The 25687-nt window shown below is 38.3% G+C and overlaps 1 protein-coding gene across 5 annotated transcripts; it reads right to left on the minus strand.

The window, feature by feature from the left end:
* LOC111339076 (uncharacterized) lies at nt 1-25466 on the minus strand. 5 transcript variants are annotated; one of them, XM_088743607.1, is made up of 32 exons: nt 25249-25463; nt 24849-24955; nt 24486-24674; nt 23681-23727; nt 22814-22986; nt 21705-21824; nt 20471-20546; nt 20088-20173; nt 19291-19350; nt 16367-16455; nt 15066-15214; nt 14084-14267; nt 10336-10428; nt 9770-9902; nt 8861-8937; nt 8376-8502; nt 8136-8228; nt 7858-7957; nt 7358-7431; nt 6786-6913; nt 6207-6322; nt 5900-6012; nt 5418-5565; nt 4578-4628; nt 3695-3819; nt 3410-3489; nt 2648-2720; nt 2255-2425; nt 1659-1811; nt 904-1021; nt 712-779; nt 1-620 (listed from the first exon to the last, which is right to left on the minus strand). In XM_088743607.1, exons 1-32 carry the CDS (start codon nt 25354-25356, stop codon nt 459-461), a joined length of 3591 nt encoding a protein of 1196 aa, XP_088599733.1. In that variant the 5' UTR covers nt 25357-25463; the 3' UTR covers nt 1-458. The 5 variants fall into 5 exon arrangements, 3 of the variants coding, with proteins under 3 accessions (XP_088599733.1, XP_088599732.1, XP_088599734.1); XM_088743606.1 differs by having other exon boundaries at nt 21705-21836; XR_015994815.1 differs by lacking the exons at nt 1-620; nt 712-779; nt 904-1021 and having other exon boundaries at nt 1750-1811; nt 2260-2425; nt 2637-2720; nt 21705-21836; nt 25249-25466.
* Between the last annotated feature and the right edge of the window lie 221 nt (nt 25467-25687).

Here is a 25687-nt window from a genome sequence, read left to right on the forward strand (position 1 = left end):
TACGCTTAACTTTTAGTTTAATGTTAGATTGACTTGATACAAAAAAATAATAATAAAGAGAGGAAACAATAGTTCATTATTAGCACTCCTGAATCAAACGTTAAGGTGATGAGAATCAACGTCATCATTAAATTAACTAGAGAATCTCTTGATTGTTAAACAAATTCTCCTTGTCAGCACCTCAGGAAATGTATAGAGAACAGTATGGAGAATATGCATACTGATGTTAGAGTGTAAAGGGTTACCGCTTTGATGGTAAACTTCTATTTCCTTAATGAAACGCATCCCTGAATTTTGTGTATCAACTATCGAACAATGGTTGAATAGTGTAACCAAATGGCAATTAGCTTAAGTATTTGTCAAGTTGTATTCAAAAGTGTGTTGAACATAAATTATTTCCGTAACATTTTGTGTATGAAAGGGAGTCCAAGTTGTCATCAGAACTATAAACGTTTGGTTCACTTTTGCTCAGTTAACATGCGGGAGTTTCGGCCCGTCACGTCAACCTCAACGGACTTCAGTGCGCGATGAATCTCAGGACAGGCTAGGTGAACATTGTGGGCAGCGGCATCCACCAATGGCTGTAACAGTTCATTGATTTCCTGTAGAATAACCGGCGTCTGTAAACACACAGAACACGTCAGTTATGAACTGAACAGATGACTTAAGGCAGCAAAATGAACAGAAAAATAATCAGATGACGTGTCTTACTTTAGACGAAATAAGTAAATTTAATGTGCGTGAGACAGGATTTGTTGAAGTCACCAGACGGATCTTGTCTACAAAGAAACCAAAAGAGGATTTCATTTTAAAGTATTCAAACGAACTGAAAACAAGAACAATCAGAAAACTCCACGTTTATCTGACAACATAAATTGAAGGCGAGTTAGATTGCTTCAACACCTCGTAAGCGCGGCAGAAATCCATTCGGCGTGAAGGCTGTCCTGCGGGATAACACCCGCTCCAGTTTATCACAGTACGCGGTTACCATAGTACTTAAAGCTGAGGCATCAAGAAGTGACTGGAGGAAGACAACGAAAAGCACCAATGAGAGTTGGCCTGTTTAAGTGAATACGTGTGGGTTGGGCAAAACAAAAGAGAAATCAAATAAAAGATTGTTGTTGCTACCGATGCAGACCACCATCCACCCCAACAAAAAGTTTTTTTTTTTGCACTCAACTACTTTGAACAAAAAAAAGGTTACATTCATAATGCAACATTCCTCGTTACTTTCTCGGGTTCGCTACCATCAAGAGACTAGAGGATCTTACCATTAACACGGAAATCCTAAAACTTCCAAACGGAAAAATCAAAGAATAGCGTCATTTTATTTACAACGTTTTGAAAATCATGGACCACAGTTTAGGGTGATGCACTTCTTCCTTTCAAATTTTAGTGGACTTAAGTAAGTTTTTTCTTCTTCGAGAAACCAACGTCACTGCTGGAATCTCTGTGCGCGAACTTTACCACGGGAAGGTTCATTTGCGACCCATATAGCGGATTCTACACGTCCTCCTGTCTTCCTGTAGTGGAATCTGCGATCGGGCGTTCATTTTGTGGGAGAGCGCAGAAGTGTGGCAGCTCAATAACACTTTTGTGTTTCCCAGAAAAAAAAAGAACGCGTCACTGCAAGTTGGCTGTCATGAAGTGTCTCCTACCGTTCTCTCATCGTCGTCCAACACCGGTCTAAATGCTCTGCTCACTTCCTCATTTACGAGGCTCTGTAGTGTCCTATTCACAGTGAATAAGTACTCAAGTTGGAAAGCCACACTGTGGAACATGCGCCATGCTTCCAGAAGATACGACTTGTGCTGTGAAAACATCAAAAACACTCACTCACTCAAGCTTAACATGCCGAATAGCACAGAAGACGGAATAGAAACAAAATCATAATACAGTGGTTTTCATTTGTCGGTCATTCATGAGAAAATTATCCCTAGAGAGGAGTAAAACCAAAACCAAAGCAGTCTCAAGGAACATTTGGAAGAAAAGAAATGATTACAGGGAACCAATAACGACGCAGAACAACAGCCTAAAGCGCGATTGGTCTAAGTTTTACATGATTCTGATAGGTTGAGAGGATGAAGAGAATTTTCTAAACCAATCAAGAGCGTAGTTCTGCCTTTGAGCAGTTGCGAGGTGGGAAGAGACGCGAGTGTTCGAGATGAAACACACAGAACAAAGTAGAGTAAAACCAACGTTGTTTTAGATTATTATGGATTCTCAATTCCTAATTGACAGGAGTTCCATTCACCTTACTTATAAGCGACTTGACCATGAGCCATCGATAAACCGCCAACAAGTCATCTTCTTCCTTAGCACGCTCTATGTAATGATCCACGTGAACTAAACTAAGTACCAGATTCTCCCCTTTGCATGGGTCCGTACGATCCTGGGGTCCACAGCATCGCGTGTATAATAACGCCTACAACAACAGTGAAGGGTTATTTGAGTACAAACCTCAGCTTAGTACCACTCTTAGTGCTATGCACCACCAACTACTCTTTTTTCGCACGCGGACAACTACACTCACAGATGGACAACGGACTTTGGTTCAAATTTGGTGAAAATTCAGTTCATTTTTTCATCAATTATTGGTTGTATGGGCGTATTTTCTCGTACTGTCTGTAACTTGCCTGTAACTTACCGCATCCTGTCTCGAGAAGACTATTTGATAAAACGCTAACGGATTACTGCTTGAGTTATAAAACCGCTCGTAGCTGAAACAAAAGTGACAAAGAGATACTGAAATAAAACGTAACAGAAACAAAAGATTTAAATCTCCGAGATATTTTATGGGAAAATTCATTACTTGACGAGGGCATTCTGCATTAAATTGCACGCGAAAACCGATATCGCATGCACGAATCCCCAAGCGATGAGTGCGACATCGGTTTTCAAGTGCAATTTAATGCGGAATTCACAAGTGAAGTAATGGATTTTCCTTGAATCGCATAACTGAATAAAAATGAGAAAAAAAAGGAAACAGCATTAGTTAAAATTGTCATGTTTACGTAGATGCGAAACAATTTCACTTAGCCTCGTTTCCAACTCGCAATTCCACGCTAAATACCTCGCTTCGTTAACCAATCAGAATGCGAGATTTTATTCAATGATGCGATTCCAACTGAAATTCAACCAGTGATCTGAGGCAAATCAGGGCCACGTTGTTGAATTCCCTAATAAGCCAGCCGGGATTTGGCGTCAATTATACGCTCAGTTTTGTCACTTTGAAGACAGTTTTATCGGACAAATCATAGCGGACAGTCGACAATAACGATGCAAATTCGAAGCATGTTTTAAGTAGAACTAGTACCAACGTAACCCCACAGAGCCCCTAGTTGATACTGCGAGGACCAGTTCAGCAACATTCACCCCTACGCCATAGAGAACAGGGTGTTTGACTCACCCCTGTTCTTGTCCGTGCAAAAGATGCAGGCAAAAAGTCTTCTTCACCATGACGAGCCGCCAATCAAAGGCAACATACACCTGCAAACACAGTTTTTATAATTCAATGTCGCGTATCCTTGTGGGTCGAACGTGATCAAAGCCTGTGGGTGGTTTAGTGAGCGCCTCTCAAAGAGCCATGAGCGACGAAAAGTGCACTCAAGACCGCCAGCTGCGCAAGCTGATATGACAGAGGTTCAAGAAAAACAAAGACAGAAGATACAGAAGATAAAGTTCTGATACCTACCCTCAAATACAAAGACTGTTTGGATTTCACAGAAGAAATCAACTGTAAAAGGAAAGATTTCTTTCTTTGAGGAGGTACGATGTCGTGAAGGCTTCGCCTTAGAGTTTCTCCGCCGAGGTAAAAACCTTCGAAAAAAAACAGCAATTATCAAAAATCAGTCTAGTGGGTAGTCACTTAATATGTGGTTCGAAACAGTTTTCTTTCATGTGTGGAGGTGCCGGAGCACGGCAACAGCAAGATTTTACACAAGTTTGTAGGACCGGTTTAAAAAACGAAGGTGAGACAAATCTGAACATTGAAAATATCTGAGCAAGTGTGGACCGACCCCTCCCCTGACCCAACAAAAGTGAAGTGATAACAAGTCGGGTTAGAGCAGGGGTGGGTACGCAATTGCTTAGACATTGATCCAACAAATATCTGAGCCCACGTATCTAAAAGACAGGGTCATATTCCTAAGGGTAAGCAGCTCTAAGCTCTATCCTCAACACAAACCATCCCTTTGATTCGAGGTACCCTGGTCAGAAAGCCTTACCCTGCGAGCACAGCCTTTTCTTCTTTTCTTCTTTTTAACCCTCCAAGGGAAAAGGTTCTGCCGACATCCTGTTGTTGCTTTGAAATGCCGAAAGCCCAAAACTCCGGGCTACTCATGCCGGTTTTGGTGCGTACGCCTTTGTTTTTCCTGTAAACAGATGACCAAATTTGCGCCCACAAACGTAAGGTGGTGTGGAAAAGGATCAGTTTCTAGGCAACCGCCGCGCATGTTCAAATGAGCAACAACAGAATGTCGGCAGAGCTTTTTTTCCCTTTTCGATTCGAGGACGGGTTAAAAAGGCTCTGCTCACAGGGTAAGAAAGCCTGTTACTTGCCTTATACTGTTACTTACCAAGAAAGAGAACATCTTCTTTTTCACTGAAGTCCACGAGATGCTCGTACACTACAAAAGTAAACGAAGCAAGCAAGTTTCGGTTGAGTGGGTCGTTATCTGGATTAGGACCCACTATTCATGTTCTGTTTCTCTCACAAATTCCCACAGCTGTTGACAGACTGTCGCCCTATCTCACTGCGAGTGCAAGACAACATACCCGTAGGCATGCGCTGTTTTTCAAAATAAAGTGGCACGTCAGGTTTTAAAAAAAGTACCTGTCAAGGAAAATCTTGTCAGAATTTTCACTCTGAAATTTTTCCAGTACAAATGTGGTTTTCGAGTTCATAGCTTTTCTCTTAGTAGAAAAATTGTCCATTGAATGTCGAGAATAACCCAAGATTACTCGACAGACCATTCTGGTGTAATTTTCTTTCATTAGCTCTGTGATTGGTTTAGAAAACTCGCGCCACTTTCTTAACCAGTCAAATTCCAATTTACACTAATCGCGACTACGTCACTCGAAGTTTAACCAATCAACTCTAGCTGCTACACATTTTCGTGTAGATTAGTTAAGGGAATTTGTTGTTAGATCAAGAGAACTTCTACCTGATAAGTTTGAGTATTCTCATTACCTTTCTGCAGGACAATGTATGGATATTATAGGGAGAAGTTACATGTAAATCACATCTGGGAGTCAAAGAGTTAAAGCCTTTTTCTTGTTTTCACTACATGACTCCTCGAGATATTTTCCTTTCGTATGGTTACCTGGGGTGATTACTTTGTTCCTAGTTTACCGACACTCAATCGAAGTACTTTGTATTACAAACTACAGAGAAATTAGTCAAGAATTCGTCTTACCGAGTTTAGCAAAGTGTTGTATAGCTTCTGCCTTCCTGTGACTTGGACCTTGAACGAAATAATGCTCCTCCAGATCCACATCGTGTAAATATGGCATCATACGACCATAGATGGGGCTAAAACCACACACAGCCAAGTCAACAACGGTCTGATAAAACAATTTAGAAGTGAAACATTTTAATCAGTCGAATGTTGTAATTTTAACAGTTAAGTCTATCAGGTTTTTCATATGCTCAATATGCGCCTTGCTTGCACCTCATGTCAGTATGACGTAAATTTTTTACATTGAATGTAAGTAAGCTGGTGGTAAAACGAACACAAACTTCACGAGCCTTTTCAAATGCACTAAATAGTCTAATAACAAAAATATGCAACATTCAGTTAAGTTCCTCAAGATATTTAGTTAGCCAGATATATCCATTAACTTAAAAATCGGCCAAAACAACTGCTCAGCCGGAACTGGAAGCACGAGAAAAATTTACCGAAAAACCTGCAACCGTCATCCTTGCGCTGACTTTGTTGGCGAGACTGTGTAGTGTGGAACGAAGGGTGTTGTAATGTCTTCCATCCAGCGCTGCTACCGCACTTACAGTGCCTGTTGGCCAATAATGGCACTTTAATAAAACAACATCAACAACAGCAACAATACCATCAACAAAATACACCGCCGGGAGCGGCAAGGGAGTATTGTAAGTGAGAAGTGAACCACGGGACGGGGAGTCAAAGGAGCGGGTGGGGGAAGAGTCTGGAGTAATTTTTAACAAGATGTTAATAAAACTAACCACTCACCGTATGCCTCAATGCCAGGAATATGATGCACAAGATTGTCAGCATCGATAGGTTGAACAGAGGTTGTCACGAGTTTGGACAACAGTTTTGCAGGCTTCTCTCCAAACAGTTCCATTCTACAGAAGAGTTAAGAGTGTCAGAGGATACAAAATGAGCCAAACTGGTACAAACGGAGTTTTCCCTAATTTATACACTCGACTAAAGCAGTTTTCAATTGAGTTTCGAAAGTGGTCTGGGATTCCTTTGATTTTGCTTTATTTTGATTGGTTCAGAAATCTCATGCCCCTTTCTTTACCAATCAGATTCGAAACTATCACCAATCGCTAATTTCAGAGTTACTCGCGTTTATCCCTTTACACCCTAACATCAATATGCATATTCTCCCTCCTGTTCTCTTTACATTTGCTATGGCATTGACAAGGAGAACTTGTTCAACAATCGAGTCTTTTTGGTAGATGATCATTTCCTTTATCCTTATGATGCTCCTGTTTGATTCGAGAGGGGTACTGGGGGGAGAATTTACATTGACATGTTAGTCACAGATAGAGTTAAATAAGGTTCAACCCTCTGTTATCTTACTTCAAGGCGGCCACGGAGAGTTCAGATGTCAATCTGGGGTAAGGATTTGGAGGGATGCACTCCTCGTCAGTCACAAGGTCAACTAAAAACTCGTGAAACACTTGATCAAGCTTCGAGTCAGCAATGTACTAAAAGAATGAAGGACAGAATTTTTATTTGACGTGATCTTTAAAGAAGCTATCTAATGGTTTGTGTATTATGAAAAATGTAAATCAAATTTGTCCTAGTCTCCATTTTCGACAGGTATCAGAAGTCTCCATCCTTAGCCATTTTTGTTCCTCTGTGGTTTATTACTTCTTCGAATTTTTTCTATCTTGCCTTATTTTAGCTACGTCAGGACATTCTGAGCTGTCTTCACATTGTACAACATTCCTTTACCAGGGGGAATTCATAAAGAAATAATGATAATAATAGTATCAATCAGGAGTGTACAAACTTCCAACAGGAAAGAGTGAACTAAACATTATCATAGTTGATTGAAAGTTTGAAAAAAGATGGACAACTGAAATTGGCGTGGGTTTGAAGGGACGAACCTAGAACTGATTTAAGTTAACATAGGCACATTTGTTTACCTGCATCAAAACAGTTTCCTTTGCAATGACAGCGGGTGCAGCGACAGTTTTGGCCTGTTCGTCCACAGACAACACTGAAAGATAAGAAACTAAATTAATTTAAAATCAAAAATTATCTTGTCCTCCTTTAAAAGTACATGACAACCAAATTTTCAAAACGAAGCAAAGCAAACGCCATCTTAGACAACTTTCGACAATTGATAGAGCAAGTTTCCACTGAGTTCGAAAATAATTCGAGGTTGCACTGGCTTGCTTTTCTTCGCTCTGTGATTGGTGCGAAAAACTCGCACTACTCTCTAAACCAATCAGATGCAAAACAAAATCAATCACAACGTGGTCGCCGGCGTTTTCCCGCGCTTAAGCCACCTTGGCTGTTTTTACTCACTGGCACTTAAACGTATTTTCCTTTCTTCTGATTGGCTGTTGTGATTACTTTGGTTTTGGTTTAAAGACACTCAATCGAGAAGCGTTCTAAATAATAAACACGTTTAACAGCGTACAAAGCTTGTCCTGGGTGATTATGTCTGCTTTTTCAACTCCATGTCCAAAGCTGTGCTGCACCATGAGAGAGTTCTTTTTTTTCACAGGAGGAAAATATTTCTATCAAAGAGAAGATAATATGATTTTATCAAAACCTTAGCTTCAATTACTGCCATTAGAGAATTATGCTAAGTGTTTTCAAAGACAAATCAGCAGATAAGTTATGATTAATAAAAACGGTAAGGTTACAACACCACCAAATCACTGAAAATATAAATAGCAAGTCTATCTCACACACCATCAGAGAGGAACAGCAAGACAAAGCAATGTCTATCAAGCCAAGGAAGATTGTCTCACAATATCTGTTTATCACTTCTAGTCCCCTGCTGACCTACAAGAATTAACAGAGACTGTTTCTCAATTCACTCAAGTACTGCTTCAAGAGCGCCACAGAGAATCTGCGAAACCCATTCTCTCAGATTCCCTTTAGGCCACACTTGGAAGTGAAAGGAATAAAGGAGCTGAACTTAACACGTACCTCTACAGAAAGTGGTAAACTACCAGTGCTCGTTTTTCCCTCCAAATGAGGATTTATAACTGTCATAGCATCCAGCATGTTAAGAAGTTTATTCCCACAATACAGAAAATCCTTGCTCTTCTCCTTCCTGCAGTTGAACAACAATTCACGTTACAATCAGTACAAGGTGCTTTCAACCCCCCCATTCTCTACCAAAAGTGATAAACATGGTACTTCTCCTTACGAATCCAATATGTTATCTTGCAAACAAGTAATCGGAAGACAGGCTCATCAGAAAGAGGACGTTAAGTTGTTGTTTTGATAAAAAGACTACGACCGTGTAATCCATAGTCCAGTACTCTAACCATTATGCACACTAATGTGCCATCAAGGTGGTCTTATATCAAATACGTATTAAACTAAATACAATTTCAGTTGTGGAAAGAAAAACCCATCACTTTTACAAATGAAAACACATTTAAAAAGGAAAAATAACTGGTTCTCACAAGGAATTGCAGAAGAAGTCCTTCAAGGAATGTCTGTAGGTCATGAAATGAGTCTGTAAAATGTCTGATGCACCCATCTGAAAGGGGTAAAAGAGTGTTCGTATAAGAAAAAAAAATATTTGAAAAAAAGATGTCATTTGTCTTGTTTTCCCTTTTTAGCTACAGAGAAATTCAATTGTAGGCTGAACCATATGCTAGATTTTTATCCAATGAGTGTTTGGCATACTCCTAACATCAGCAATGTAACGTGCATTGTCAACACAGATAGATTTTCTTAGTTAGTAAATTTGAGTTCAGTCGTCCAATACGAAAGATGTAATTCACTTTGTCAAAAGCAAAAGACAAAGGGAAAACCTGAGTTCTCAACAAGGAATAAAATCTCACATCTGTGGACGTTGGGGTGCAAATGCTCTAACAATGACTTAAAGGGAAATTAGCGATGACCTAGATAATTTGTTTCAAGTACCTTGCATACTACTACTAGAAAGCCAATCATGTTTACTGTGATACAACATGATACAACATTGATAAGAACATAATAATTTGGATACATCGACAAAGTTGAAATGGTAAATTGGCCACCGTAACGATTACAAAAGCTGACGTTTCGAGCGTTAGCCCTTTGTCGGAGCGAATAGAGGAGTTGTGGGTTGTGTGTGCTTTTAAAGGCAGAAAATGGAGCTACGTTATTGGTGGGAACATGGCAACGAGAAAAACACGAATAAATTAGTGGAATGAAAAGCGTTCGTTGATCCCTGTGGGATTTAGACTGCCGGTTTGAAAGATGAGCTTTTGTTCAAGAGTTTTACGGCTTTCCGTGCTACTTAAATGTAAGGAAAGACCGAAGATTGCCATATGTTGCTTGGAATGATTAAGAACAAATATGTCAAGACATTCATCTCGTCTAACCCCACATGAAGTAAAGAAGGTCACAAGATCTTGAAGCACGTGGTTCTGCTGCATCACAAGATGAAGTTGGTAAGCTGTGCTCCTCATAAGTCTGTAGGCCTCCACAAGACAGTCCTGGCTCTCAGCATCCTCCCTTGGACAAAAGTAAAAATAATAATAATAATAACAATAATAATAATAATAATAATAATAGTAATCATAGTCTTAATAATGCAAGATGTTCACAATAGTAATGATAACGATAAAAAATGATAATAACGATTAAGAGCTTCTTTTGGAGGTGATCATTTCCTTCATTCTAAACTTCATGTTTGATTTCGGGGTGACATTGTAAGGAGCAATTAGTCATTCTTGTGGCTCAAAGGGTTAAAACACTATTTAGTGCATTGGTGATGAAGGTGAAAAACAAAATAGTGTTTCCTCTTCAGAGTGTTATCGTATTTCACCCCAGTTTTCTTAACTAATTTACAATGAAATAAATCAGAGATAAAGGAAGAGTCACATCTCAAATTTAAAGGAGTTACAGCATTGGTACACTGAACAATGCATGATCGAAAAAGACAGACCTGTTTAGAAGGGTCAAAAGAATAACGTAGTGAAGCATTCTAAAGAAATCAGTTTCGTCTGCAAGGTCAAGGATTTTGCCACTAAGGTAGGTTCTGCAAAAGAATCCATAAGGTTGTTAAAGTAGTCCATGACCATCAAGGTAAGAGTGGTCCTGAAACGCATTACTATTAGCATTAAAGATTGACCTGTCAACATCCCTAGCTCGAATCTGATTTGTGGTTGATCACTTTGTTATGTTAGTATTTCGCCCATCTTAACATTGTGGTCGACGGGATTGTTACGTCAGTGTCTCGCGCATCTTACAATTGTAGCTGTTCAGATCGATATGTTAGTTCCTGCGCATCTAAAGCTGGCATCACACGTGTCGATTCTATACGCTGACCGTATTTGTAATTGATCAGATTGTTATGTTAATATCTTGCATGTCTTTACATCATGAAGTTGGTGGGATTGTTACGTTAGTACCTCGCATATCTTACGATTGTGGTTGAACAGATTGTTACGTACGTATCTCGCGCACCTTTACATCAGATTGTTACGTAAGTATCTCGCGCATCTTTAAATGGAAGTTGATCACATTCTTACGTTAGTATCTCGCGCATCTTTACAATGTAGTCGATCAGATTGTTACGAAAGTATCTCGCGCATCTTTTCACTGTGGTTGATCAGATTGTTGTGTTAGTATCTCTGGCACCTTTAGATTGTAGTTAAACAGATTGTTATGTAAGTATCTCACGCATCTTTCGATTGTAGTTGGTCAGATTGTTACGTTGGTATCTCGCACATAATTGGACTGTAGTTGATCAGATTGCTTACTAAAGATTACACCTTGCTCAACTTTTGATTGTAGTCGTTCAGATTGTTATCTTAGTAGCTTGCGCAACCTAAGATTGTAGTCGTTCAGATTCTTACGTTTGTATCTTGTACATTTTTAGATTGTTGTCGGTTAGTTTGCTACGTTAGTATCTCGCGCACCTTTCGACTGTAGCTGTTCAGATTGTTTTCTTAGTACCTTGTGCATCCTAAGATTGTAGTTGTTCACATTGTTAGGTTAGTATCTCGCGCATCTTTAGATCGTGGTTGTTCAGATTGTTACGTTAGTATCTCGCGCATCTTTAGATCGTAGTTGATCAGATTGTTACGTTAGTATCTCGCGCATCTTTAGATCGTAGTTGTTCAGATTGTTAGCTTAGTATCTCGCGCATCTTTAGATCGTAGTTGTTCAGATTGTTACGTTAGTATCTCGCGCTTCTTTAGATCGTAGTTGATCAGATTGTTACGTTAGTATCTCGCGCATCTTTAGATCGTAGTTGTTCAGATTGTTAGGTTAGTATCTCGCGCATCTTTAGATGGTAGACGATCAGATTGTGAGGTTAGTATCTCCCGCATTATTAGATCGTAGTTGATCAGATTGTTAGGCTAGTATCTCGCGCATCTTTAAATCGTAGTTGTTCAGATTGTTAGGTTAGTATCTCGCGCATCTTTAGATCGTAGTTGTTCAGATTGTTAGGCTAGTATCTCGCGCATCTTTAGATCGTAGTTGTTCAGATTGTTAGGTTAGTATCTCGCGCATGTTTAGATCGTAGTTGTTCAGATTGTTAGGTTAGTATCTCGCACATCTTTAGATTGTAGTTGATCACATCATAGTTACCACATTGTTAGGTTAGTATCTCGCGCATCTTTAGATCGTAATTGTTCAGATTGTTAGGTTAGTATCTCGCGCATCTTTAGATCGTAGTTGATCAGATTGTTAGCCAGTATCTCGCCCCTCTAGATTGTAGTTGATCACATTGCTAGGTTAGTATCTCGTGCATCTTTAGATGGTAGTTGATCAGATTGTTACGTTAGTAGCTCGCGCATCTTTAGATCGTAGTTGTTCAGATTGTTAGGTTAGTATCTCGCGCATCTTTAGATCGTAGTTGATCAGATTGTTACGTTAGTAGCTCGCGCATCTTTAGATCGTAGTTGTTCAGATTGTTAGGTTAGTATCTCGCGCATCTTTAGATCGTAGTTGTTCAGATTGTTAGGCTAGTATCTCGCGCATCTTTAGATCGTAGTTGTTCAGATTGTTAGGTTAGTATCTCGCGCATGTTTAGATCGTAGTTGTTCAGATTGTTAGGTTAGTATCTCGCGCATCTTTAGATCGTAGTTGATCAGATTGTTACGTTAGTAGCTCGCGCATCTTTAGATCGTAGTTGTTCAGATTGTTAGGTTAGTATCTCGCGCATCTTTAGATCGTAGTTGTTCAGATTGTCAGGTTAGTATCTCGCGCATCTTTAGATCGTAGTTGTTCATATCGTTAGGTTAGTATCTCGCGCATCTTTAGATCGTAGTTGTTCAGATTGTTAGCTTAGTATCTCGCGCATCTTTAGATCGTAGTTGTTCAGATTGTCAGGTTAGTATCTCGCGCATCTTTAGATCGTAGTTGTTCATATCGTTAGGTTAGTATCTCGCGCATCTTTAGATCGTAGTTGTTCAGATTGTTAGGTTAGTATCTCGCGCATCTTTAGATCGTAGTTGTTCAGATTGTTAGGTTAGTATCTCGCGCATCTTTAGATCGTAGTTGTTCATATTGTTAGGTTAGTATCTCGCGCATATTTAGATCGTAGTTGATCACATTGTTACGTTAGTATCTCGCACATGTTTAGATCGTGGTTGATCAGATTGTTAGGTTAGTATCTCGCGCATCTTTAGATTGTAGTTGATCACATCATAGTTATCGCATTGTTGGGTTAGTATCTCGCGCATCTTTAGCTCGTAATTGTTCAGATTGTTACGTTAGTATCTCGCGCATCTTTCGATCGTAGTTTTTCAGATAGTTAGGTTAGTATCTCGCGCATCTTTAGATGGTAGTTGTTCAGCTTGTTAGGTTACTATCTCGCGCATCTTTAGATCGTAGTTGTTCAGATTGTTAGGTTAGTATCTCGCGCATCTTTAGATGGTAATTGTTCAGATTGTTAGGTTAGTATCTCGCGCATCTTTAGATCGTAGTTGTTCAGATGGTTAGGTTAGTATCTCCCTCATCTGGACAACTGGACCCAGATTAGTACGTAAGTATCTCGCGCATCTTGAGATTGTAGTTGATCAGATAATTAGATTAGTATCTCGCGCATCTTTAGAATGTAGTTGATCAGATTATTACGTTAGTATCTCGCGTATCTTTTGATTGTAGTTGATTAGATAGCTAAGTTAGTATCTTGCGCACCTTTAAATTGTAGTTGATGAGATTGTTATGTTAGTATCTCTCGCATCTTTAGATTGTAGTTGATCAGATTGTTACGCTAGTATCTCGTGCATCTTTTGATTGTAGTTGATCAGATTTTTACGTTAGTATCTCGCGCATCTTTTGGTTGTGGTTGATTAGATTGTTACGTTAGTAACTCGCGCATCTTTTGATTGTGGTTGATCAGATTAGTACGTAAGTATCTCGCGCATCTTTTGATTGTAGTTGATCAAAAGGTTGTTATTATTTGGCGCATCTTCCGCCTGTAGCTGTTCAGATTGTTTTCTTAGCATCACACGCATCTTTAAACTGTACTTGATCATTACTAACTCACGCATCGTTTGATTGTGGTTTATCAGATTGTTTCGTCAGTATCTTGGGCATTTTAATCAGATTTATACGTTATTAGTATCTGGTGCATCTTTAAATTGTAGTTGATCAAAATTGGATTCAACATTTAGTGAGAACTGCACAAATAATGTTTCCTCTATGATAAGCTTTGTGTTTAGAGTTATTGCTCTTACTTCATAGCTCCCATTGGTTCATCACCATAGGGTCCCATTGCTGGTTGACTGTCATCTCCTTCACTTGTGACGCGTGATGCAGCCTGACTTGTTACCCTGGTAACGGCACTGGATTGAGGCTGAAGATTGGAGGTGTTTCTAGACCTATTTCTTCTTGACCTTCCTGTATCGTGACTCCCAGTTCCTTGAAAACAGATTTAAATACAAACTACTTAAAGAGGAAGTTGTAGTCAAGACAGGTCCACACTTTTGATCAGCACCAATCAACCCCTACGAGGAACTTTCACCTTATATCTTTTTAATGTTTCTCTACTGAATTAAACATTAAGGTGGTAAGAATTAAAGTAAATGATCAACAATGAAAGAAGCTCTTGACCATCAATCAAATTCTCCTCGTCAGTATAAGAAGAAAGGTATGAAGAACGACGTGGAGAATATGAATACTGATAGTATGGTGTCAATTAAGGGCTAAATCAGGTTTTTGCAATACTGAACGAATACGGATACTGTCTACCTCAATCACAGTTCCCTATCCATAAGGTCAATAAAACTGAATTATAAAAATATTACTAAATAGAATGAGAAAGATGGTAAAATTTGAGCTTGGTGAAGAAATAGAGAAAGATGTTTTTTCGTCTTGTCACGAGCGTGGGACTAGGTTGAGGCTTGGGCACATTTGCATTGCATTAATTCTGGACTGGCATCCTGACAAGAGGAAATAATGATTTTTTCAAGTCACCCCAAGTGCTGGAGCAGTGTGTTAAGTTGATTTTTGTTTTGTCTCACGCTCATTACAAGACAAAAAAACATCTTTCTCAAAAACATTATTTTTTGCTTTACACATGACGCCTAAACTCTGGTAGCAGAATTGGTGCCCTCTTCTGCAAATTAAGTCACCAAATTGTTTTCTCCAGGCCATGGTATCCAAGACACCAGCAGCTAGTAGGACTAACATGAAACAATGATTAGATACAGCACTCACTTGTGTTGGTAGCTGGTGTAACCAAACTTTGTTGCTCATGAGCTTCGTCCAAACTGGCAAACCAGGACAAGTACTCTTTGATGTTGGAACGGGTTGAAAAGACTCCTTCATGTGCACTCTGGTAAGGACATACAGACATGGGTCTTGACCTTAACAAAAAATACATTGTACTAGTTATCACTCCAAAATACTCCCTGTCAGTAATAATCAATGGTCTCTGACTGAGACAAAGGTATTGGAGCACTTTAGGGACACCTCCTTTGCCACTTACTTTATCCACACTTTTCCCCCTTAAAATGTTGATTTTAATGTTTTTGATCATTAACTTTGCTGTCAAGGGGGGGTTTGATCACTTTAAAAACATACATACCTTGGTTCTCTATACTGAGGTCACATAAAGACAAATATAAAGTATGGACCTTTTGCATGTGATTTGCAAAGGTACTGTCTGAGAGACTTTTGGCCAGGATTGAAGCTTAATAGGCAAATCAAACTACATCTTCTATTCCTGTTCTAGTTTCTTCACTGCCCTTAGAATGAAAGCTAGTTATACTGCTCTCAAAAAACAGAAGAATGTGGTTAAGCATCAGCTACAATGAAATATATGAAGTTCATATATTTTGAACTGCGGTATTAGATACGTATGATGCACGATCCTCACAGTAGATAGCGCTATTTAAGCAATAGCGAAAATCAGACCTGAAAAAAATCAGGCCTGTATGGGATTCAAACCACTGACCTCTGCGATACTAGTCGAATCCCATACAGGCCTGATTTTTTTCAGGTCTGATTTTCGCTATTGCTTAAATAGCGCTATCTACTGCGAGGATCGTGCATCATACGTATCTAATACCGCAGTTCAAAATATATGAACTTCATATATTTCATTGTATCTGATTTATCACTTTCACGGGTTTATTACCAATCAACTTAACGGCCTGCTCCCAGTTGGCTTGTTAGCTCAATTGGTAGAGCACTGCACTAGTATCGCAGAGGTCAGTGGTTCGAATCCCGTACAGGCCTGATTTTTTTCAGGTCTGATTTTCACTATTGCTTAAATAGCGCTGTCTACTGCGAGGATCGTGCATCATACGTGTGGTTAAGCATGTTGCAAACATGGTGTCACACAGAAAGTCATGTACAGTGAAGCTCTAGCTGGTTAATCATACATGAGAAGGCACTGGAATGCTACAGGCTTAGATTGTGCAGGGCATTTCCACGATCAAATTCATCTGAAACTCCACTTAAAACTGCTCTTAAGCTCCTGAGGTGACTTAAGAAAATCAAAATTGATTCATTACCTCTCTCCTTCTGTCTTTGTGAAATTTAAGTTGTATTGTTTACATCCTCTTCTAAACACTTGCTTCTCAGGTTGCATCCTGAACATGCACTGTAATTAGAAACCAATTCAATGACTGTATTGTACATGTGTCAATGTTAATGTTTGTGTGGTCTGAAATTTTGAGAGTAATATCTAAAGTACTAGTAGGTGACAGTAACTAGTAACTTTAAGATTGAGATTTTTTCTTAATTAGAGTGAATGGCAAATGTCAAGATATTATGAGACATAGCTCTTGGCACACAACTTAAGTTGACCATTCAGGTTTGAATGTGAGGAGTGCTGTTTTGCAAAGAAATGATTGAAGACAAAGGTCTTCCTGTACTTTAAGACTTGACACTCGCATTTTACACTTCAATTTACTTCTTATATTATCTGAAATATCTTGTTGACAATTAGGGCCAGTTATTTAACCCATTAACGTCCAGTGCGCCCTCATGCGCCCGGAAATAAAACCCCTCTGAAAATCCAGTGCGCCCTCATGCGCCCTGTCAGATATGACTCGTTTTTATTGGCTGTAGCTAAGAAACCGTAGTCCCCTGGGTATTGAAATATAACTGAACGTGACCTGCATAAATTAACCTTTCATTTGATGTTATGTTTTTCATTCAGCGATTCGTGTGTGATTTTTAGCGAATTTTTGAAAATAGCATTCAGTATTTTAGCGTGGCTTCTCGCGGATTTGACGATACTTCGCGTTCTTCCGATGAAGAAGAAGAAATCTTTCCTGGTTTTTCTCTCTCGAAGTGGCTGAAAATCGACAGGAACGGCAGAGATGGCTACAAGAAAAATCTGCGTGATGTTGATGGAGAAATCGGGTAGATCTTTGATTTCGGCAAGCGCTAAAGGGGAACAAACTCCGATGTCCATATTTTTGCTAGCAAAGAAGAAGAAGACGATGAAGTAGATAGTGACAACGAAGATATGCCTTTGGGGTTCAATGGTCAAACACATTGAGTGAAATTGACATCGAAGAGTTTACCATAATTTCCTCATGGCCCAACGAAAGATCTGGGCGAGGGTGCAACATCGAAAGATTTCCTTAATCTTTTCATCGACGATGGGAGAAAGCAAAGTGATAGACGCGCCTTCGAAACATATGCTTGTGAGCAATGCGGCGTTGCATTATGTCAGCAAATGCGTGGCGAACTCTCCTGCTTTTCAAAATAGCACGAAGGAAATTAACTCTTAAAAAACACTTAACCTTTGATCTTAAATTGTACCTTGTTTTTTTTTCGTTCTTTGGAGCGCTGTATTAGGCCGTAAAGCCCAATTTCATTTCACCTTCACTTTGCAAGTCGTGAACTGGTCAAAGATAAAAACAACTTTCTTTGTTTGGTATAATCTAAGCTTTGTTCGTAGTCTCTAACTGAAAGGGTTCTATTCAATCGATAGTTATTTCATTCTTCAATACTTCCATAGACGATTTACTGCCAGGTCTGTGTAAGCTTAACTCGTAACTTCTAGTTTTTTTTACCTCGTGACGTTCACTGATGTCAGCACTGGCGGTAAATTCAAATTTGATCTGTGCAAGAAAACTTACGAATTTCACTCTCTTACCCGTGAGATGGCCTGTTTTAATGCAAAATGTTTTTGACTAATTCTTTTTGTTTGCATTTCTGCTGAGTTAAGAGCAGCAATTGAGACTTACTGTGGTTTTAAGATGTTTTCATTTCCTTGTACATAGTAGGTAGTACAGCGATGGTCACTTTGTTTACTTGATGTCCATACTTTAATATTTTTTTTAGAAAAGCATAACATACATCTTCAGTATTTAAGCAGTTTAAGTAATTCTTTATTGTATTGGCAATCATGTTTTAAAGTTTCACTGCTGAAGAGTAAAACCAAGACATAAAATGGTAAATTTGTTTGGACCATGTGGTTTTTTTTAATTGGACAGCCATTTTGTCTGGATTTTCAGGGGTGGTCTGGGCTGAGGGCTTTGGACCTTAATGGGTTAAACAAAATTTAGCAGTTGTTTAAAAAAACTGCAATCTAGACTATCTTGAATAAAGGCTGATACTTTCTAAAGAAACTGTTTGGGGATGCGTCGGTGGGGGTAACGAAATAATTTGGACATATCAACAAAGTTGAAATGGTAAATTGGCCACCGTAATGATTACAAAAGCTGACGTTTTGAGCGTTAATAGCCCTTCGCTACGATGAAGGGCTAACGCTCAAAACGTCAGCTTTTGTCGCGTTACGATGACCAATATATCATTTCAACTTTGTTGATATATCCAAATTATTAGACTATCTTGAATTTTGCTACATCTTTTACCAGAACATTTATCTTTGTGAACAGTGTCAAGAGGGCTGAAAGTTAGCAGTGGCAGGACATGTATAGTGAAAACAACACTCTGAGAGAGAATACCTGAGGCCCTCTGCTTGCATAAAACCATGGTTTGGGTTAGACCTTGTTTAAATAACTAGCCCTTAAAGTTTTATTGACAGAGCAACAAGAGAGTTGAAGTACCGGTAATCTGAAATTTTGGACAAACATTGCACCAGCCAATCTTTAAACATCCTGCTAAAAATAGACAGATTTATTCACTAAAGTCACACTTTTCCTTTTCGATGGGCTTTTATTTAGCAAAACATTCAACTGTCTCAAAAGATTTGGGCATGCTCATATGCCACAATCATCTCAAAAACTGAAAAAAAAAAAAAAAAAATTCCTTGAGAATCTTACATGCTAAGTGTGAAAATACCCCAAATGGTACTCTACAAACTACAAACTGCAGTTTGTGGTCTGCAGTTTTTATAAAAAACCTCAATCCTAATATCTTTACTGATGCTTCAACAACCTTAAAGCTTAGCTGTAGTCATCATTAGAGTCAAGGCAGGAATTGTTTGTCATGGAGCCATTCTAACACAATAAAATACCTGAGCAGAGGCAATTTTCTGAGCTGAGGTGGCAGACTTGAGAAGCATCAAAAACTGATCCTAAAAATTAATATGTGAAATAGTTGATATGGTTTTCCTCCAGATGCAAGAATAGGGATAAAAACAACTTGAGAACATCTGCATCTTTGTAAAATGTCATTAGGCCAAATCAACCCAATTTAGGGAGAAGGAATGTTGAGCCAGAAACTTCAAAATGTAAAAACACACCTGTAGGACAGTGTTAACCTTGTATCTCGGCAATGTTTATGCAAGACGGTCAAAACAGTCAACAAAGCAACCACTACAATTGAACTATTTTTCAACTTGACTAACACAATTACAAAGGATCCACAAGAGGAGAGAAGCTAAAACCAGCTAAATACATTGGGTGGCCAATGATGTAATGTTAATGCTGTGTGAAACTGAAAAGTTAAGCTTGTCATCACTTTACATGTAAAAATAAAAAATGTATCAGAAGGGTACTGGTATTTACAGAATTTACTGTTCATGAATTTCTTATGTGTTTTCTTTTTAACTGAACACATGCAACTTAAGCAGAAAAAAAATTGCAGTCAATAAAGTTTTGAACAAGTTTCTTTAATGGAACAAAAGAATGACTGTCATCAATAATTAATTCATGTTTTGAATGAAGTGAAACTTAAACATCAATACCCCTGTAAAGCAATAGGAATGAAGCTGTAAAAACAGGATGCCAAAATTATAAAATCAAAGATAGTCATGCAAATAAATAAGTTGTCTTAATGTGAGATGTTCAGAAAATAATCATGGTTATAGACCTTTATTTCATCAATGTTTTGATTCGTCCAAAATTCATCAATCCAACGTCCCCTATTCCTCGCATCTTCCACTGGAATGGTAAAACCTACAATTTGGGAAAATCACTTAAGATGATCAAAACTATGAATGAAAATTAGAACCTTAATGTGTATTCACTCTGAGTGATATTTAATTTGGGGAATGATTCTTCTGAGGTTGAAGAGGCTGCGACAAAAAGTTGAAGAATAACAACAGTGTCAAGCTATTTTTATTAATAATTGAAAAATATAATGAAGCTCACATGCAGCTTTAACTGTCAGTAATAATTATGGTAAGCCTTTATCAAATATTCTTGCATCAATCATATTATAACAGGGAAAAAAAAATTGAAAAAAGAGCTCACCAAGCAAAATGTGAATATCAGCTTCAATCATCAACTGGAGATCCCTTATCACTGCTGTGGCAAATATTTCGGAAGCCTACAACCCATATCATACAAAAAAAACCCAAAGAAAGCTGTAAACTTCCTGCAACAGGCTACCAATAAATCAAGAAAGGAGGTAGGTTGCAAGGGAAACTGTGATGCTGCATCGGTCACAGTTATTACAAAATAATTAGGTTTCATTGACTAAGTTGATTATGAAAATTGGCCACCATAAAGAGTTTCTCAAGTTGAGGTTTTGAATGCGAGCCTTCATCAGAATAAACTGGGAGAGTTTTTTTGATATGTGTGCTATATAAGTACACATAATGTATTGGACATTTTGTTGTGTAGTATCGCTGAGTATTTTTATGAGTTGTGCAGCTGTACTTTGACAAGCCCATAGGGCGAGTCAAAATACAAACAACTCGTAAAAATACTCAGCAATACTACACAACAAAACATCTAATAAGAGATTTATTACCCAACACGCCACATTATTATTTCAGTGTGGGCAAATTTCGTGGATATATTTCTGGAGTACAAATATTGTGTGATATTTGTGATATTTGTACTCATCTGGTGCGTTATTTGTACTCTACGAAGCACAGTTGGATAATAATGGTTATTATTATTATTTTAATTGTGAATAAAAGGCTAATGCTCAATATGCCAGCTTTAGAAACTCTTTATGGCAGCCAATTTACATTGAATTTATTGAACAGATTACTTAGCAAGTTATTACAAGTTAATACTGAGTGAGTGTGAAAATTATTTCAGTCAAAATCTGGTTTTCTCAAAGCAATAACATTTGATTGTTCTAACGAGAAAGTTTTCTCCTCTAAAATCAATTTGTTAATGATGAAAGTTTTCTTTCCATAACTCTGATTCTCAGACTTGTCTCAACCTATAGTGTTAAAATAATCTATCAATTTTTAAAGGTTCGGGGTGTTTTTGTTGAACATAGCTATAGGCAATCAACTTTCACTTCCCTATAGGGTATGTCATGTTCAAGACAGACCACACATATGTTTTCTACAAGTCTGTTGTTTTGGACTTTTTTCTGAGGTTAAAAATACTTTTTTACCTAGAACCTATTGGCTAGAGGCCCAGAGGCTGATACAAAATTAAAAGTCAATATGCCAGGTTATTCTTTGGCTAACCTGGAACAAAGTCATATGCATGTCACAAAGCTAAGAAAGGAGGGTTAATGTACCTGATCTATCCCTGGGCCACTGATAGCATATTCCATCCTGATTTCAATGTCTTCTGTGTTTTTTACAGGGTAGAGGCCTCCACCAAACACACAAGGACCAATCAGAACTGGTAATGGTTTCTGTAAGATAAACTGGTAAAATAATGAATAGATTATATTGCCACGTATGGCATTAAAATAAGAAAAGGCTGGATAAATCCTAAGAGTTCTTAGTCTAAACACAAACTATCACATATGGTGCACGATCCTTGCAGTAGATAGCGCTATTTAAGCAATAGCGAAAATCAGACCTAAAAAAAATCAGGCCTGCATGGGATTCGAACCACTGACCTCTGCGATACTAGTGCAGCGCTCTTACCAATTGAGCTAACAAGCCAACTGGGAGCAGGCCGTTAAGTTGATTGGTAATAAACCCGTGAAAGTGATAAATCAGATACAATGAAATATATGAAGTTCATATATTTTGAACTGCGTTATTAGATACGTATGATGCACGATCCTCGCAGTAGATAGCGCTATTTAAGCAATAGCGAAAATCAGACCGAATCGAATCCCGTACAGGCCTGATTTTTTTCAGGTCTGATTTTCGCTATTGCTTATTAAATAAATAGCGCTATCTACTGCGAGGATCGTGCACCATATGTATCTAATACTGCAGTTCAAAATATATGAACTTCATATATTTCATCGTATAAAATATCACATTATTGCAATCAACTAGACCCCTCCATCCTTAGAGTGCTCTACCTCAATGACCAACTCAGGAGGTATATCCTTTCCATTTGTCCATAGAAAATTAAAAGTGAATGCAGCATTCCATTTACTAGTTAATTACTAACCACACCAGCTTAAAAAGGCTAATGAAGTCAGTGGTCAGCCTCTAAATTGCAGGCTCAATTGGATTAGTGGAACCACATCTGCTGTTTGAATTACTATTGGCAAGTTCCTGGAATGGGTGCATATGTTTGGGTTGTGGGGAATTCCTAGCTATGGGGGCAGTACTCTATTTGGGGGCTCTCTCAGGGCTAAAATCCATTGGTTACCCAAGGGGGCCACCTTTTATCTAGTCTTAGCAGCAATTTCCATGTAACATATTGCTTTAAACTCACCAAATAATCTTCAGAGTCCTCTGTAGACACATCAGAGTTCATACTTGACAACAGATAGTCAAACTGACTAAGAAACTCTGTGTTAACAACATGCAGTATTGCTGATAGACCCCAGTGAGCTGGACTGTCTTGGGTGCGAGAAATGTAACTTCCGACACTGAATACTTGGTTTTCTGGAGGTGTTGTTTTGATGATAAATAAACTAAATCAGTCATTATGCAATGCAGCCTTCATTTTTATTTCTGGGCAGTTGTTCTTACAAGGTAAGGGTGCACTTTCTTAAGGCAAGTTCTCTTCAATGAGTAGATTTTATGAATGTATCGCCTAAATGGCAGGTCAAAAAGGGAAAAAGTTTGGCTGAAGGTGCATGATGCAGGGACCTGACCCAGCACAGCCACGTCTATAATTCATGATTTAGCCAGAGTTTAAGAAGGCTTCCTGTTCAGCCTGACCTCGCTCAAACAATCAGCAATTAATCATAAGACTGCTGCTCTGTGTCTTTCTTTCTGCTTTCTTTTAGCCCCCATCTTACAGGGCTTGTTGACTTATTTCAGCCCTTACATAATGATTTTTTGAAATGTTCTCAGACAAGTTTAATTACTTAAGAATGCACAGGTCATATCACAAAAAGTTATTACACCTGACTGTCCAATAATCATGTCTCACAAAAATTACTCTTACACTGTTTTGGTATTGTTTATTAATTGATACAAAGAGAAATCCCTCGAAACCTGTTGTAATGCCCACTTTTTATTGTAAGGTCAACATTTGCCATACTCTAACAAAACAATGCCTTGAAGCATCATAAACAGGCAAGTATTAGGCTAAGAATTACTTGGTATAGCAAGTTGTTTATTCATTAATTACCTATCTTCTCAAGAACTGAAGTATTTTCTTCTTCAAATAAGTGAAACCTATAGAAATTAAAATTATTTAATTTTTTTTTAAAAAGTTAATTATGGATAAGTGATGAAGAATAGATGACAGCAAGAAGGAAACAATGCAATAAAATTATTTTAAAAGAGGCAGACTTAAAAAAACCAATCCATTCATCACTTTTCAATCTCTAATAGTTAAATTGGGTACCAGTAATTACACAATGCAATCATACAAAAACTAAATGAGTGAACATAATTTTATTACCAGGTCTTTCATTGGGTCGGCTCAGATCTATTCTTAACTAGCAAATTAGTTTCTTTGGGACAACCATGATGGGGAGGGGGGGATGGGATATAGAGTCTATTTTTAGGGCTGTTCCCTATTTTTAGGGCTGTGATCATTTCCTTCATTCTCGTAACCTTAATGTATGATTCAGGGGTGATATTTTAATGACAAATTAGATACTAGTCACACTTAGGGCTCTAAAGGTTAATTAACAATTATTCCACGAGCACGCGTTGGATATGAGTTGGCTATAATCATCTCATATCCAACAAGCACGAGTGGAATAATTGTTTTATTAAAAACGCCCCCAAGAAATTATTATTTTGGAAGAAGAAACTGGATTTTTTAGCTCCCTTTTGATATTAAGCTGGCACGTACGCTTACCATATTGGTAGATTATGGTATATTGGCTGATATACCATAATGGCTAAGCCTATAAAAAGTCTTGAATTGCATTATCCAATGATCCGGTTTTGAATAATTACAGATATGACATAGTATGTACTACCTCTCTGCACATTGTCTTGCTTGCCAAACCAAATCCACATAAGGGTTGTAAGGTAATTCCTTCTTGTCAACAAGCTGTTTTATCCAAGATTCTATAACTGCTACCACACCTGTTTCATCATAGTACTCATTTATTATGTCATTTCTTTCTTTTCCACTAGTGGTCGCTCTGGCTAGAGTTAAAGTGCTCCTAAAATTTAATAACAGATGTATTTAAAACCAATACTTTGAATTTAACAAACCAACAGTGGTTTAGCATGGTCTGCACTCTTATTGACAACGATATTCGTCATCAAAGTGGTCAAAATGTTGTTATACGCAAGTCTTGCAAAATAATTTCCAAGTTACTCAGATCATGGTATACCTGGAGAGCGAGCTCCATCTGCTTGATGCAGTCCCTGGAACTTCACATGTAGGTGAGCTCGTCCGTACACCATCTTCACTTACTGGTACAAAAGGTTCATTATTGTCCTAAAATGACACATAACGGAAGAGAAGTTTCCTAGGTAAATGAAATGCTTTAGTACTTGCAAGATTTCCGTATAACCCCATACTTCATAATTTGTGCCATTCAATTCTTGGATAAAGGAAAGCAGAGGCAAAACAACAGATTTCCTTTGGGACTACGACTTTGTTTTTGATTGGTATGAGGTTATACGGAGATCTTTCCAGTATTTGTACTAACCACAAGTGCAAGCATGATCTTTGGGTCAGAGTATCCAATTGAAACCAAAGGTAAAGTATTGTCAGTATAAATTTCTTACTCTGTTTCGAATTCTGTCGCGACCGTCGTAAGCCTCTGTTGTCGCTTGTTCGCTGTCCACATTTCTACTTCCCCTACTGCGACCAAACCTAGGTCTCCCACTTTCCATACTTTCTTAAATTCAGAGATGTAATTCTTTGCATTTTAGCAAGTTTTTTTTAGTTCTCAGCTTGTTTACAAATGTTTGAATTTTCATGAACACTAATGTGAGACGAACAGGAAAGAGCAGTCTGGATACTAGCCTCCAGTCTCTCTCGATCTTTTAGAATATCACGCAATCTTGTTACGCAGCTCATCTGTTCCCTTTATGTGTACCTTCCGGTGTCACAGTGATATGTGTACCCCCGTGATATGTGTACCCCCGCACACATATCACTAGTGATATGTGTACCCCTGGTAGGGATACACAAAACACTGAAGCTTTGCACCCGGGCCTCTCA

Source organism: Stylophora pistillata, chromosome 13, assembly GCF_964205215.1.
Source record: "Stylophora pistillata chromosome 13, jaStyPist1.2, whole genome shotgun sequence".
Classification (NCBI taxonomy): domain Eukaryota; kingdom Metazoa; phylum Cnidaria; class Anthozoa; order Scleractinia; family Pocilloporidae; genus Stylophora; species Stylophora pistillata.